This window comes from Malurus melanocephalus, unplaced genomic scaffold (genome assembly GCF_030028575.1).
Source record: "Malurus melanocephalus ecotype Western Australia unplaced genomic scaffold, MMel_1.1 scaffold_116, whole genome shotgun sequence".
NCBI classification, from domain to species: domain Eukaryota; kingdom Metazoa; phylum Chordata; class Aves; order Passeriformes; family Maluridae; genus Malurus; species Malurus melanocephalus.
Window position 1 is genome coordinate 414,623 of NW_026623348.1, and position 16,573 is coordinate 431,195.

At 37.3% G+C, this 16,573-nt stretch overlaps 1 protein-coding gene across 3 annotated transcripts in view; it reads right to left on the bottom strand.

The window, feature by feature from the left end:
• DMXL2 (Dmx like 2) overlaps positions 1-16,573 on the bottom strand; it is a 44,968-nt gene that overhangs the window by 2,327 nt on the left and 26,068 nt on the right. For 2 of the 3 annotated variants that reach the window (XM_057369876.1, XM_057369875.1), the window contains 20 exons: positions 15,151-16,238; positions 13,859-14,050; positions 13,065-13,141; positions 12,657-12,787; positions 11,748-11,996; positions 10,010-10,191; positions 9,554-9,684; positions 9,001-9,086; positions 8,557-8,758; positions 7,266-7,383; positions 6,425-6,487; positions 5,948-6,034; positions 5,747-5,868; positions 4,999-5,137; positions 4,554-4,614; positions 4,350-4,477; positions 2,679-2,756; positions 2,007-2,098; positions 1,367-1,419; positions 531-748 (listed from right to left, as the gene is read on the bottom strand). In XM_057369876.1, the coding sequence (XP_057225859.1) occupies positions 531-748; positions 1,367-1,419; positions 2,007-2,098; positions 2,679-2,756; positions 4,350-4,477; positions 4,554-4,614; positions 4,999-5,137; positions 5,747-5,868; positions 5,948-6,034; positions 6,425-6,487; positions 7,266-7,383; positions 8,557-8,758; positions 9,001-9,086; positions 9,554-9,684; positions 10,010-10,191; positions 11,748-11,996; positions 12,657-12,787; positions 13,065-13,141; positions 13,859-14,050; positions 15,151-16,238 (3,497 nt within the window). The remainder of the gene's footprint in view (positions 1-530; positions 749-1,366; positions 1,420-2,006; positions 2,099-2,678; positions 2,757-4,349; positions 4,478-4,553; positions 4,615-4,998; positions 5,138-5,746; positions 5,869-5,947; positions 6,035-6,424; positions 6,488-7,265; positions 7,384-8,556; positions 8,759-9,000; positions 9,087-9,553; positions 9,685-10,009; positions 10,192-11,747; positions 11,997-12,656; positions 12,788-13,064; positions 13,142-13,858; positions 14,051-15,150; positions 16,239-16,573) is intronic. The other variant, XM_057369877.1, reaches the window with a different exon arrangement.

Here is a 16,573-nt window from a genome sequence, read left to right on the forward strand (position 1 = left end):
TTTTTTTTTTCTTCTTTTTTTTTTGTTATGTTTGTTTTGTTTTGCTTGTTTGTTTCCATGTTGGTGTTTGTTTCTTGCTATCCTGACATCTCAGTAGCTGTCTGGGGCTACAGCACCAGGAGAAAAAAAAATAGAACTTGGTGATACAGAAACTTTACACAATGCTGAAGTTGCTGAGCGCCCCCTGTGTTAAAAAGAAATGTCCAAAGGGAAAGCCAGAACATTTTCAAGAGACAGAAAAACAAAGGTAAGATTTCAGAGCTATGTACTTTGATTTATCCACTTAAATTCAGTCCCACAACCTTAAAAAGAACTAATCTTCTTTAGTGGAGGACAAAACCAACTTGCTTTAGAAGTCTACCAGTATATTTCAGTTTACTTTATAAATGTAAAGCAAGCAGGCTGTACATCAGGTGTAGGTTTAGGGTTTGTTTTTGTTTCGTTACTACATTTATCTGGTTGTTTACATATGACAATACACTACCTCAGCTCAACACCCTCCTACAGAGCCCASCTCCTCCATCCCTTACCTTCATGTTGCCTTCAGCTGAGCCTGTAACAAAATAGTCCTCAGAAGGATCCAGTGCAAGGGCCTTAACAGCTGACTCRTGTGCTTGGAAGGTGAAAAGGATTTGCCTCTGTCTGATGTCGAAGATGCAGATGTATCCCTTCCTACCTCCAGAAATCAGCAGTTGGTGCTTGGGTGCATACTGAAGTACTGTGGCACCGTGGTCGTGACAAGTGAAGGCTGAAGAAGAAGGAAATCAGAATTTAATAGATTTGAAACTGTAAGGAGCTCTCAATCTTAAAATGCATTTCTTCTATAAATATTTATCTCAATATTTTGTAACTTAACAGATACATTCCTTCATATGGGTAATGTCTTATCAGCTGACAGCTTTTTGCTCTCATAAGATATACCTAGACTTAATGCACAAGAAAGCATGATATGMAGTCTAATTCACTTTAGAATACAGGGTCATACCTGAATTTAAAATTTGAGAAAATAYCAAATTCACCATATGAAGTTCAGTTAAGTTCCTGATTCAAAAAAAGGATAGCTGATCTGGAGAATCTGGTCTAGTGAAAGGTGTCCCTGCCCATGGCAAGGAGGGGTGGCAAGAGATGATTTTTAAGGTCTCTTCCAACCCAACCATTCTATGGTGTTCTTTCTTCATAGTTCTCTGTACAAAGCAGATTAACATCATGCTAGAGAATATACAGAACCAGTCTAGTGCATGTACTAGTGTGCAACACAAACTCAGACCTGTTCCCCAGGGTGAGGTTTTCCCCTTGCCCCAAGTGCACACACAAGTTGTATTTCCTTAATAAGAAGCAGGGGTTTAATTTTCACCACAGTACTTACCATGTATAAGACTGTTACTAGATGAAACCAAGGTGTCCCAGAGGCACACATTTCTGAGGGAGAAAAAACCARAAGTCATTATGGCTCATTGCTAAGTGATCCATGGGGTGACATGACTCCAAAAGTGTCCACATTTTATGTCAGTCTAGAAGGTAGAACTGAGCAAGGAGCCCTTGATACTCTGTAGTCATTGGAGAGCATATGCAAAAACCTAAATTTGAATTTTTTCCTTTGCTCTTTTATGCTTCTTAGTGGAATTATACCTTCTACCTTTAAAATGTGTATYAATCATAGGTTGTGTCAAGAAATTACAGAAGTTATTCTTTTCAGAGAAAAAGCATTATCCTGCTTTGCTAACATACTTCTACCCCCAGCAACAGCATCACGTCAAACCAGTTGTATTTGGAACACAACTTGAAAAAACTGGTTAACTATTGACAACTCCTCACACAAACTAAACTTGGGAAACAACTGAYTGAARGAATGATATTCAAAGAAATCATCTGGCASATTCAAGCTGTAACAAAACTTAGAACACTGAGCCTTAAAATATCAGCCACACATTACTGCTCAAGAGCTTAGCAAGTTAAGGGAGGTGAATAAGTAATTCTGAAATTCTTCATTGTTTCTTTAAACACACCTGTTATCATTGGACTGTCCCGATGTAGCAACTAGACTTGAAGAGGTTATAAATGCAAAGTCACTTGTGGTTTTACTGTGGCACTGCCAACTCTATTAAAAACAAAACAAACAGAAAAGATGCAAGCTTACCAATTGTTGGTTGCATCAAAAGTAACTACTGTCAGTCTGATGCCAATGATAGCAAAACGAAAGAGTCTTTTAAACAAAACTTGGAAACTGACAGCTTGAAACTGAGACTACAGCAATGGATTAAAATCCAGTATAAAATAAAAAGATACTAAARTAAGTGACAAAGAACAAATCCACAGTATACGTATGACAACAGACTGAATTTAAATTAAACAYGGTCTTCATATACTGTTAAGAAACAGTAAAATGTATTGATGARTGTATTTTTACTAGGTTTTGGGGTTGTAAAGTCATTACTTGTGGCTCTGATTTTTAATTTAAACAAGGGYAATGTTGAAGTAGTATTTGTAATTACACTGTAGCTTATGGTTATCGTGCAATTAGTTTTCCAAAGATGTATCATTGAAACTCTGCAGCTGTTTGGTAAAGTATGCCATGCAAAATATTCTCAGTAAAATTGCATGCTCTGGGACTGTCTCAAGTTTCAAAAACTTTGCTTTCCTCTACAATAATAATAATTTWAAAAATTCTGTTTACTTACCAGGTAGGGCTTAGGATTTGAGGTGGTTTGGTTTACTTGCCAAATACTTAGAAAACCTTCACCATCAGCAACTCCACACTGCAAGAAACAAACTGCATTTATTAGCTTAACATGGTTACTGTTATGGTTACTGCATGTATACTTCATAACAGTAAACTACTGCTGACTTCAGGAAAAACCCACCTGAAACACCAAACCTGTGCCTGCAAATTTAATATCAACACCAAGTAAAAAAAACTAGTTTAGAAGCCAAGTGAGTTCAGTGYTGATTGTTCAATGAATATTTAATGATTGATGCTCTCCTGTGTACTCAATTCTTTTCTGGAAATGGAGAAAGCATGGAAGCTTCTCTTTCAAATTCTAATATTAGATGCCAAAGCTRGCAAAGGCATCATGACTCTGTAAGTCTACTTGAAAATGCTTTAAAAAGAAAGAGGTGTGACAGCATGCCATAAAAGCTTAATTGTGGAAAGACTATTCTTTCATGAATGGTAAAATGACTTARCTATATTTATTAACCAAAATAATAACAATTAATATTGTATATTTTATGCAGCATATCCTGTAAGTATTTTACAAAATAATTTTAGAAATAWTTATATTTTCTCTTTTTAGTTGAGTTTCATGAGTCCTGCCTGCATGATCTTCATGTGAAGCACAGCAACAAGTACATCTTAATTTTTGACTTAAGATTGATTCCCATGTAATGGTAAGATTTCAATACCTCWAAACATAATCAAAACTTTTCAGAATAATCAAAATTTTTAGAGTAAGTTTAAATGATGTTTTATGCCCCCTGAAATAAATATTCTGAGAMATACTTTATATTTCCAGCTATTCCACCTTTGCTGTTTTATAGTTATGTATGGTTATGCCCAAACTCCTTTAATTCACTATTTATGGCTTTTAACTCTAATGAAGTTAAATATTTTGTCATTAAAAATGCTGATAAGACCTGCTAAAATAATAGAATGGGCAACACGAAATACTGAAGAGTTCTTCCCAGTTTCTTTCTTCGTCCACTCTTTTTTCTGCATCTCATATCCCTCACAGAGTCCCTTCTGGCCAAGGCACATGGCTATTTTGTACTCTTTCTCCTCTCCAATGTAGTGGAGTACACTCATAGCCTTCAATTCATAGGCTGAATTATCTGTATTATCTTCCAGGTTCTTCTCAGTAATGCATTCTGTGAAAACTTTATCTTGGCCTGAATGCCAAGTGTGAGGCACTTCTTGAAGACCTGTCCTGATATTGATTRACAGCTGGACTCGATGATCTTGGGGGTCTTTTCCAGGCTAAATGATTYTATAATTGATACGAGTGTGTGTGTCTATAAAATAAGGAATCTCAGTAGTTTTTTAAAATGCTTAATTTGAAAAGGTCATCACATAGGAACACAGAATCTTAAGAAGGAGAACAAATGGCATGAAAATGCAGCAAATAGGATATGGGGTAGCAGTGTGAAGCTGAGAGATGAGAAAGGAGAATAAGGGTCAGGGTTTGTCACAAATCTCCCACATGCAGCCAAAACACATGATACAATATCACCTCTCTAGGGCATCCAAASAGCTCTGCATGTCACCAGTTAAAAATTATTTAGATGTCACAGCACAACCAAAGTTTCCTTATGAATAAAAAAGCCCAATCCCAAAAGACCTCMCATGTACTTACCTTGTTTCCCTGGGCATTGAAATACATCCTTGTGACCCTGGCATTGCCAGCCTGCCGGAAGCACACCAGCTGCTGTGGTCTCGTCCATTCAAACATTCGGACACTTCCATCTTGTGCTCCTGTGAGATCTAAGATTAAAAGATGATCATTAATAGTCCAGTAGTTTGTAGAAGATTATCAGTTTCATACTAGTGATTCACTTACAATACTGATGGACTGGATGTGAAGCCATTCTCTTGACGTTATTCAGATTTCTTTTAATCAGCTTTAAATGAAACAAAGAAAAATTAAAATCATTTTGAAAAAGACATAACACACACTATTCAATTCTTTTTATGCTATTAAATAGTAAGTGTCCCTTAGTTAAAAAAAAAAAATCTATTAAGCTAACATTATTTGCATGGCCCTACATCAAAGTTTCCRTAAAAAAAGTAAACCACCCAGATTGTCCCATTATTCTCTATATGRCAGTTATTCTGTGCCACAGTATATGAGAAAATGCTTGGCTTGGCCTGCTTCTTGGCCAGGTCTTGGCCACTGTTGGCCTTTTATGTCAATCCTGGATTTACAGAATGATGACTGATGCACACTAGGTCTCCTAATACCCAAAGAAGCCCCGCTCCCCTGAGCTGCACACAGAAGCACTCACCACCCCAGCTCCAGTGCTGGTTTGCCCAGTGCCCAGCCAGGGCATGGATGGAGATGGCTGTATCTGACTCACTCCAAATGACGGGGCTGTTGAGGGAGCCAGTGTTGTGGTAGAACCACGGAAGTCAACGTCATCRGAACTGTAAAAGAACAGTTCTGCTTTAAGCAAATGCTTCTTTGCTCCTAATGATCTTTGTTTATTTGTCAAGTCTAATGGCAGTGGGTAGAGGAGGAGGAGACAATAATGGGACTATGATAATTCCTGCACTCATGTAGTACAAACTTTCCATGTATTCTAAATCTATCCATGTTTAATCTCAAGAGATGATCCCAATAGAAGAATATAAGCTCCCTTGAGAAGAATACTGTAGGGCTCTTCCTGACCTGTGTGAGCAGGGAGCTGGCACAGAGGAGTGCAGGCTGCTGGTGCATTCATGGCTCTCAGCACAGTGAGAGGGGACAGGAGCCACCRGCATTGGCTCCCACAGCTGCCCTACACAGCACTGAACAAGGGAGCACTTTCTTTATYAGCTCATGCACCACATGGGATTTTGCTTCACTGTGCAGGACAGACATGCCTAAAGACAGTAATTATCCCTTTCCCTCACTTGCAAAGCAACATGAAACCTAATGAAGAGGAGTAATTAACGTTTTTTGTATGTTCTATTTGTGCTTACACGGGTATTATAGATGCAGCCTCACAGAAAATCAATACTCTCATAAATATAACCACAAAGAAACAATCCTACCTTTTAGACTCTCTGTCATATTCTTCCCCAATCCATATAAATGACTGAGCAGCCAGTAGAGCTGAAATATCAAGTTCTTGAACATCATGTGTAGATGCCAAAACAATTTCATTGCTGTTTGCCTATGCAGCACAAATACAAAATTTATACTAACTATAATTAAGATCTTTTATTACACTTCTTGTAGTATTTAAGGCTTACCTTGTTAACTGCAAATGCCATTATCATATCTGATTCTTTGTGAATAATTTTTGCTTTTCCTCCAGGGTAGCCAAGATCTGCTTCAACCTACAAAACATTTATAAAAAACTTCAATTAGCATGAAAACCCATTTTGTAGCAGTACAGAGTGCAAAAATCTATACAAAATTCATGCAAGAAAAGTTCAGTGGCCTTAGCATTGTTTCAGTAGCTAAACTTTAGACTTCTCATACTCTTTGGTGTTCTAGAAGCCAAAAGTGATATTTGAGTGCCAGAAACACGAAGTTGTGTGTGCAACACTATTTACAAGGTGTTCACTCATCCCAATTATCAGGACATCCGAAGTTAGTTCACTGATTAAAAGCCTGTCACACAGACTACACCGAACACACAGCTTCTGTTAGTCACGTTAGAAAAGAAAAGCCAGTTCCACAGAACTTTTAAGAATGTGCTAGAGGTTTGGGAGAAGGGATACTACCTTGTTTTTGTGATCTTCTGCTACGCAGTTTTGTTTGACCTGCTCCACACGATCTTCTACAGACTACATAACATCACACAGTCACAAACACAAAACACATGCACAAACAAATATAAAAAAAGAATGAAACATTCCAAACTAGATTTTAAAGGCCACTCTGTCAGTAAATGATGACAAATGTACTTTTAACTTTTTATAAAAGGCACAGAAACTAAGACAGGAATCTAAACAAACTCACTTAAAATGTAATGCCTCCTAGATGAACACAAAATGTATGATATAGTAAATAAATGGAGGAGTAATACACACACAAACTCCATACTTACAGGAATTCTAAAACGTATTAAAGCATATACTTATTTCCCATGATATTCATGTGTTGGCTTAAATTTTCAGTTAGAACATAGCAGTTGTAACCAGTACAATTTGTAAAGCCCCATATTATATAATAATATATAATATTACTTTTATATGTATATATTACTCATGCATATATACATATACACAAATGAATAGCACATTTAAATTTCTTTTTCAGTATGACACACCAAAAAAAAAAGCAAATTTATTTGCTTATTACTGTTATTGTAAAGTTCTGTTTACTAGGACAGTATTCAAATACATAAGGTGAGATATGTCTTGTCTAAAAATATTTGATTCAGTTGATATTCCAATCAACAACATGACAGTCATGTTGATTTTGAAAAAAATCCAAACACTGTTAAATGAGAAAAACTGAAATATCACTGAAAAATGGGAAGAAAAATTAAATACTGAGGAGACTGAGGAACAGTTATAATTGAGCTGTCTTTTTAAAAAGCAAGCTCCATCCTTTGTTTACCTCACTCTGCTTTCTTTTCTTTGTGAATATGTATCGTATGAAAGTCTCCTGAAGAAGTTCTTGCTTCACAAGGAAATGCCAGAGCCTTTTTGCTGGAAGAGCTGAGTAATCCTTCGATCTGGATAAAACAGAAGAAAGAGAGAAACACAGAATATCCTGAGTTGGAAGGGACCCACAAGAAACATTGAAGACCAACCCAAGGCCCTGCACAGGACACCCMAGGAATTCCAYTGTGCCCCTGAGAGTGTTGACCAAACACTTCATGAGCTTTGTTAGTGGTGCTGTGCCCACTTCCCTGGGGAGCCTGTTCCAGCRCCCASCCACCCTCTGRGTGAAGAACCTTTCTCTAACACCCARCCTAAGCCTCTCCTGACACAATTTCAGGCCCTTCCCTCATATCCTGTCACTGTCATCACAGAGCAGAGATCAGTRCCTGCTCTTCCTCTTCCCCTCACGAGGAAGCTGTGACTGCWATGAGGTCTCCCCTCAGTCTCCTCCAGGCTGAACAGACCAAGTGACCTCAGCTGCTCCTCACAGCTTCACTTCCAGACCCTTGTCCATCTTCCCTGCCCTCTTTGGATGCTCTCTAATAGTTTTATATCATTATTAGATTGTAGTGCCCCAATCTGCTCCAGCACTGGAGGTGATGCCACCCCAGGTCAGAGCAGAGCAGGACAATCCCCTCCCTGGCATGGCTGSTGAYGCTGTGCCTGATGCCCCCAGGAAGGGTTGGCCCTCCTGYCTGCCCAGGCACTGCTGACTCATTTTGTACTGTTGACTCAGCTGTATTTTAATGTATTGGGAAAAGCAAGCTATTTTTGAGTTGAAAACACAGTTCACTATTTGCATTTACAGATACCTCCAGGCGTGACACTGTCTAAACACAGGAGGATTAGCCTGGAAAGGACCTCAGTACAACTGCCTCTCTCCTCCCCCAGACATCTGCATGTGTTATATAACTCACTGCTGAGACAGGGCGAGAGACAACTGCGACTGATGGAATAGTAAAACAGCTTCCAGTAGGGTATTCCCAGCATTCTGCCCTTCATTCCTCCAAACTCTGCTCTTCCCTTATTTTCCTTTCTTGTTGCAACTGTGAAAGGTGCAGCAAAGCAAGTAAAGGGTGCTGCATAAGAATGAACAAAGGGATGTGGGAAAGTGGTTTCTGTAAAACAGTGGCTACTAGACCAAATAGCTAGCAACCTTTTTTTGGCTGTTTAACATGAGGAGGAAACACTCTTCAGAATTCTGTGATCAAATAATGTGTTTTTGCTAGGAAAAAAATACTTACTTGAATGGTGTGTTTTCAGGTTCAATCATTGCTTTATTGCGGAGAATAGCTGGTCCTGCCCCGACAGTAAGGTCACTGGGATAAGTATTGATGTAGTTTGGAGGTGGGCCTTCAAACTGGTCCATTCTATCTTGAAGAATCTGTTCCCAGTGTTCTAAATTTTTTATTACAGCAATGCCCAATGGAGATGTTACAGGCAGATCTAAACAGAAATATTAATGAAGTAAGGCTTACAGAAAAGAAATTCTCATACTTAAATTAGTGTGTATAAAAACTTGATAATAACAAACACCCCAAAAAAATCTTGAATGGAAATGTACATGTTGGCAACTGTAATGAATAAGGTATTTAATTATTTAAATTTTAAAGTTAGGATTAAAAAGCAAAGTCTGACAGAAAGCCACATATACAGAAAAATGAAATGTAAAGCAGGATTTTGCGTACCGGTGAATTCCAGACCAGCAATGGGAAAGAAATTCTTAATGTTGTGCAGAACTAATTTTACCATTGTCAGATGTAGAAGAGCCCAGCTGCATAAAAAGAACAGATTTAGTAGTGTGAAAAAAACATTGAGTCATCTACAGAGTATTTTTCTTCTTCAAGCAAATAGAGAGGTTAGAAAAACACTGTAGAAGGATTCTATTTAGTCTGAATCAGTAGTGTAAACCAATATTCTAGAGCTGGCGTTGTGGTACCTTATGCTGAATCTTAAAAATGAAGATGTGTGTTTCTCATCGGTTTTCCCCTCCCCAAAAAACTGCAAACCACACAACTTTGACTTCCTAATCCCTTTTTTTGGAAAATAAATGGGGAACTGTTACTGTGATGAGAATTTGTCACTTCTGTAATGTCATTGCCACAGATAAATCTACCCACAAAATTAAAATTGTTTGACTTATGCTGGATGCTCTAGAAGATCTGTATTTTTTAAAAAAAATTGGAAACAGAGGTAAGGATATGACATAATTATTCTAAAATAGTGGCAATTTTTGCTGACCTGTAAGAATTGGCATCTGTGTGTTCCTGGATCTGCACATCAGAGAGGAAAGCGTCGTCCTCTTCCTCATCACTGTGAATGCTTTCATCAGAATCATATATAACGCCACTSTCTGATAAAGGGAGAAAGGGCTGCAATGCAAAGGAAAAGTCTGCCATGAAAGCAATATTCTCCACTCTTAATATTCTGTTTCTTCATTTACGACTCTCACAGAGTTTAAATTATAGTAATTTAAGATATAAATCAGTTTCCCTACAATATAAGTAACTAGAAAGGGGAAAAATGTTTGGAAGTGAATCATAGACTTGTAGGATCTGTATGTTTTATTATGTTGATGATATTCTGCATCCTACTACAAAGAGTGCTCAAAATTTTCACTTTACTTTTGTCCTTTAAAACTTAGCGAAAGAAATAAGCTTTTATGAACTGTAATTTGAATTTTCCATTTGAAATTACCTTTGCCATAAAATAGTCCCACATGCTGAGTTCTGGAGGAATAAACTTTTCTTTGTAAGAGGGTCTTTCTGCAGGTACAGGTGGGGGTACATTGCTATCTTTCACTGGCCTTCCTGGCACCAGCATTCTCATATTGAACCGACGGCGGTGCTTGTCCATTTCTTCTGATGGAAGAGGAGGTGCTAAATTCAGGTCATTAAAAAAGCTGATATTAATATTACATCTTTAAAATATCTGTATTTTATAACTGAAGCAACTAACACCACTCTTATTGGTACTAATTTCTACTGATTTAGAATCAAAGCCAGSCTAAATAAAGTAAGTGTAATCATAAAAAAGTTCACTTACGATAAATTCAATAACTGTGGCATTTAGACATTGGATATATTATGAAAAATACATTTTACTTTACATTTACATACTGGATTAAGTTCTTAGGAGATGTAGCTTTTAAAAAGGCTTTTATCTAAAAAATTCCTCTAGAAAGAAATAAAGAAGCTCAATAAAGAAATAAAGTAATTTGTAAAACAGCACTAAACAGTAAACTGCACAATTAGCAGTTACTTAMATATAAGCAAAGGAGTTCTTTTTATGGGGTGGCGAAAAAAAATTTGAATAGAAAGTCTTTTTGACAGCTGGATTCTACTTTAAAGTGTTATGATTTAAAATGCCTTAACAATTATYAAAATGTTAATGTGGAATTTGTTTTTCAAAGTGTTATTGGCCCGGCAACATTGATGATTACAGTTACTTTATTACAAGGGAGCTAAGTWTTTAAAAACTATTCTTTTTGTCAAAAAAAGCCACTACCAACACTCATCTACACTGCAAGTCTTTACAAACCTTCGTTACCATCCTCTGAAACATCAGAAGCTGTAGCAGCTTGAAGGTTAAAGGAAAACAGAATACATCTCAGATGAACATGACTTATAGAAGTTATTMATATTGTCACCTTATGAAAATAACTGTCCTGAATGAGTTTTAAGTTATTGCATGAATGAAAAATACAGGTTTTGCATACTGGTAATGGTGCAATGCCTTATTACTGTTTTGATTTATATTCTGGATAGGGAATGCCTAATCTTTACATAACTTTCAAGCCTATTAATGATTTAAAAGTCTGTGTGATGTGATTTTTGGTATTGCTGAAGTTTATAACAAATGTTTGTATTTCTCGTCAGAGCCTGAATTCAGTTTCCACTGTTGCTTTTCCTCATGTAGCATATTAACATTTGTTCTTCTGTCTTTGTGAAAATCCTGGGTTTAGTTGGAGCTTACATATGCATGAGCTGTTTTTTYTGACAGATGAAGTTGGTATTTCTGCTCTGTGTCTTGTGCTAGGTGAAACCCTACCTTGCAATAGAAACTGATTTCAGAAATACTGTTTCCAACTTATTGCAGTCATTAAATAACGACACTCATCTCACATAGAAAAACCCATAGGTATTAACACTGATTTATATCACCTGTCTTTTTAAGTGGCTGAAAGCCCCGAGAAATGTTATAAGTAAGCACCTAATATTACAATATAATAACTATATGTTTTTTATGGCAAATTCAAAATGTGCTGGGTGCCATTACCAAGAACAACTGCAAGGCTATTAYTTGTTTCTGCCTCTTTAGCTAATAAACAGTTTTCTTGCCAGTAGATTCTTTAAAAGCAAGGAAGCTTCTCCTACTAGATTACTAAGAAACATAAAATGCAAACCATCAGAGTGAGCTTTAGAGAAGAGTGTACCTGGGATATTCTCTGACTGTCTCCGGGGTTTCACAAGGAGTTTCACTCCCCCACCAAAGACAGCGGCCCACATGCGGCCGTTGAGCGGGTGCGCCGCCAGCCGGAACAGCTCGTTACACGAATTGGTGGCCAGGGCGTGGATCAGGAGGCTCAGGTACACAGCTACCACAGCTTCACACAGCAGGATGTTTAACTTGGGCTGGTCTTCATCCTGAGCTGAACTTAAGAGGTTGATAAGCGAACTCACGCCTGCAAGAGGAAAAGTTCTGGGATTAAATGGGTAGGAGGACAAATGGACAACAACCCCCATGTTTTACCTCTACATTTTATGGTGAACACTAGTACCCAAGATGCTTTTATTCAGGCAAAACATATTATTAACATATTAATTTTCTCAAAATGTTAAAGACCGAAACTACAAAAAGCCTTCTTGGGTCTGTGACTTTTGCTTTGCACTTCTCTGGAAATACTGTGGGCAGTTCAGTGTGCCTATGAAAGTCCTACACCATTTCCACAGTTTATGCTCCTACATCAGAATCAGCTGCTTTGATAACTACACSAAGTACAGAATGCAAGTATTCACATGCAAGATAGTACTGGGGAGACAATTAAAAGAAGTAGCATTGCTAGTGGGTTAGGCAGTGTGGAGGAAAACATTTTGGGATGACAAATCATCATTAAGTTTATCCTAAAGATCACAGTGTCTTCTTCGAGCAAGATGCTTTTTATAKAGAAAGTTTATTTTTATTTGTTTTGATATGTGAAAAAGTAAAAGGCTGTTACTCTTTTAAGAACTAAGTTATCTATCATTGGTTATCCACTATTTCATCCATCATACAGGACAATGAAATAATTCTGGCACATGGAGCTGGTCCAGGAGAGCTAAAAGTAACCTAATTTTAGTCTCACCAGGCCACTGAGCAGGAGATGAGTTTGGAGTTGCGTGYTCTTCAATGCTTTCTGTCCTCAGTCTGCGTCGATCACTCAAAAGCAGTCCTTGATAAACCATCCCAGTAAACTGATTTGCTTCTGTTTGACTGCTACATACAAATAAATTTTTTTCTGATGAGAATATGAGTCTCCCAAATGAGAGTGACATCATATTTTCCTACTGTTTACTGAAAAACCCTAAATGATTGGTGTTATTTTATCTATGTAAAATTGATCATTTTCATATCAAAGGCATATCAAAGTTAGCAATGTGTAATGTGTATCTTTACCCACACACAAACATTTAATCCMTTTTTAAGTCACATGCAGGAATAATTTCCATTTAGGATACACAAATATACTGCAAATGAAAACTCCCCTCTTTACCTGTAGCTGTGGCTGTCACATAGTGCTTGATAAATGGATGCAGAAAGTGAAGCTGCTAAAGAATGAAGTGTGTACACCTAAAATAAAGAGAAGGAATAAGCTCTACGTTTTATATAAAAGGTGATTAAACATAATTTCTTTCTAAAGAATATTGGAAATGGTTCTGCATGACTGTCCTAGTTTTAAACCAAGTGCAAGAAATAGTGATTGAATATTACTTTAAATTTACAATACAGTGCTTAGAAAACCACAACTGTTTGTTCAAGATAATTTGATGGCAGTCAATAACTTCTAATATTACATCAAGATAACTAACTTGATTCTAATACAGAACAGCCATTGTAAATGAGCATTCTGAAGYAGTGATTAAGCATGCCCTGTCATAGCAATGAATTTGATGGAATGGTTCCTGGGAGCTATACTATATAACATTGCAGTTCAATGTAGTAATAGCTGCTCAATATGCGTAAAATACAAAAAGCTTGTGTAGTCATAATAGTTTTATCTAAACCTCTTTTTTTACCTCAGTTATGTGCTTATAAATTCTATGAGTCTCCAGCAGTAACAAAGTAACTCTGATTCTGCCTCACAATGCAACAAAAACAGTCCAGTTGTCACAAAGAGAAAATGCATTTCTTGGAAAGTTCAATTAAATCTACAGTGTGAAGAAAATGGTACTGTCAAACTGTTAAAAAAGCAAACTTACTTAAAATCACCCTGAGCTCATTCCTATCTTTTCCTACTATCTTGCCATTTCATCAAACATTAGGTCTTAGATTAAAGCTATGAATTACCTTGACATCTTCAATATTAGGATGCGGTGGCGATTTCATCTGCACRATAGTGTAAAGTATATCATGGATGTGGTTGTTTAAGTACAGCACAGGGTTAGCTATCACAGTTTTTGTGGATGCTATGCTTGCAGAAAGCAATGGTAGTGTTGTGGGTAATGGAAGAGGAGACTGAAGTTGCTTTACAGTAGTTTCCTGTTTAAAAGAAAAGATTGTATTTGAAATTACTGCTTTGAGAAAAAAAGTTTAAAAATAAAGATAATTTTTCATCTCAAATATATTTCCCAGGTTATGTATCCTCTTCTACTGCTGTCTACTCAGTAAAGACAAGATTTTACTGTCAAAAGCAGTTCTTATTGACTATAATAAGTTTCAGACCCGACAGCCAAGYTTGCTGGAACATGTTCTGATTTCATGGAGAAAGAATATTTTCATGTAGTTCCTTAGGAAGCATTGAGATTGTCTATTAAGAAACACTAACTAAAATTGTACGTGCAGTAGCACAAGTTGATATAATATCAACTAGTTTAGTAACAAAGCCAAATTTGTACACATCTGGGTTTCTCAACCGGAAACAAACAACTTATTAAAATGCTTAACCATAACATTCTAARCCAAGTACCACCAAAGAGCTGTCTGTTGCTCCTATTTCAATTAGGAGTCTGGGACTAGAGCATGTTAAAAGACTTGCCCAGTATCAGATTGTCTGCTGTATAGCTCAGTGTAGTAATTAACATCTGCTGTGAAATCTCTTTTTGTAGGAAATGTAGAAAATGCCATAAGAGAGTAAAAGAGAGAAGTACCCTGTCTGACTTTACATTACTTATTATTACTTGTTACTATAATTACTTTATATTACTTGAGCCTTGAAGCTAAGACCCCATTCCTCATCATTCYCTTGCACAATTTGCAGAGGTCTGGGAATGAGATTTTGTTTCATTTCAGTAACTGTTAATTTAATTTATTATATAGGTACCTCCAATATTGTGAYCAAAATTATGTCATAGTAATACAAATATAGTACTGCAGCTCTAATATAAACACAACATTTATATTCCATATTCATGAGTAGCCTGATCCTCAGGGTCATATAGCACATTCTTAAGAACCAAATAATCTGTATGTGGAAAAGCAGCAAATACCAAGTGCTTTCTCCAATAACATTAAAGTGATCTTGGCCATTAGAGTTGCAGAACATCAGCAGCACTATCCARGYACAAACATATGCATTTGACATAACYGACAGCCTGGAACTCCTCACATTCATCAAGAGAAATGAGTTTAATTTGCTTTACCTGCTGTGACTCCTGCAGCAGAAACTTCAGCTCCATTCTTACCGATGCTAAACCTCCACCTTGTGCCCCATGGAGACTGCAGTAACTTAGAAAAACTCTGAGAAGAGCTTGGTTCTTCTGCAGCCACCACTTYCGTCTTTCCGCATGCTCTCGCTTTGCCTGTAACCTCCGTCTTTCAATCTGGTGCCGTTCATAGGAGCCAATGTCCGGCTTRTCCACAATATCCTCGGGGTCCAGCAGATCCCCATTTACTTTGGTATATGTTTTCCAGTAGTCTTTGTCCCCTGCCTCGTGGTTGCATATTTCATGCATAGCAGCAATCTCTTTTTCCAGCCAGTTGTACAGCTGAAACCTGAGCTTTCCTCCATCCACTTCATAACCTGTAGCCAAAGTCCTCAGTTCAGTCATAAGGATTTTCAAACAAGCTCTGAACTTCAGTTGCTCAGCAATAACATCAACCTCAGTGTCTCCTGCCTCAGAAACCTCTCCACGTGGTGTTTGTGCCATGCTGGTGTCTGAGGTCTTCTCATCTTCACTCTTAGAATCAGACTTTTTCATCATTATCCCAACATCCTTGTCTTCTTCATCTGACCCATTTTTGTCCTCACCCCARTCAAGAGTAAGGGGCTCATCATCAAATTTTACTGCTGGTTGACTCCAGTCAAATTGTGCTGAAGATTCAGCAGTACTCTCCAAAGCAAAGGAAGTTGAAACGGGCTTTGACCAGTCGATATCACCGCTTCCAGCACCATTCTGCAGGGCTTTGGAATCTGAACCATCMGTCTGGATTGAAGGACTAGATGAATCTTTTTCTCCAGCTACAGTAGACTTTTTTCTTATTTTTGGAATTTTKGAAAGGACTTCAAGAGCTAGTACAGGGCAGCCCACTTTAAAATGAGCATTTGCAGTAGTGAAGAATAATTTTCTTTCAATAAGATTAATTTTATCAACAAAGCTTTTCTCAGTTTTTAGACCTAATGTGGCCAGAGTTCCTTCTGGTGAGCTGAAGTATCTTCGGATGAGCAAAGGGTGGGTCCGAAGATAGTTGTAAAAACTGAACACCACAGGATTGCAGGATTTGACRATAACTGAGGAATCAAACAGATATGACATCTATTGAAAATGCCTTTTAGATGKTATTATTCTGTTTTGCAGTTATTTCCTGCATTAGAGATTTGTCAAAGCACAAAAACAAAGACAATTTTGTGTCTAGTTACCAAAAGAAAATGAAATACTTATTCCCCACAAAAAGTATAAAGGTATAAGCTGGATGAGTAGAAAGATACAAATTCTCTCATTTGCCTTGCAGTTACATTGCATTCAACAAAGCTAAAAAGCAGCTGAGATCATCACCCAGGTAGAGATTTCCCCAAGAAGAGAAGGCATGAGAAGAGAWGGCATAAGAAATCCTGCTACAGTACTG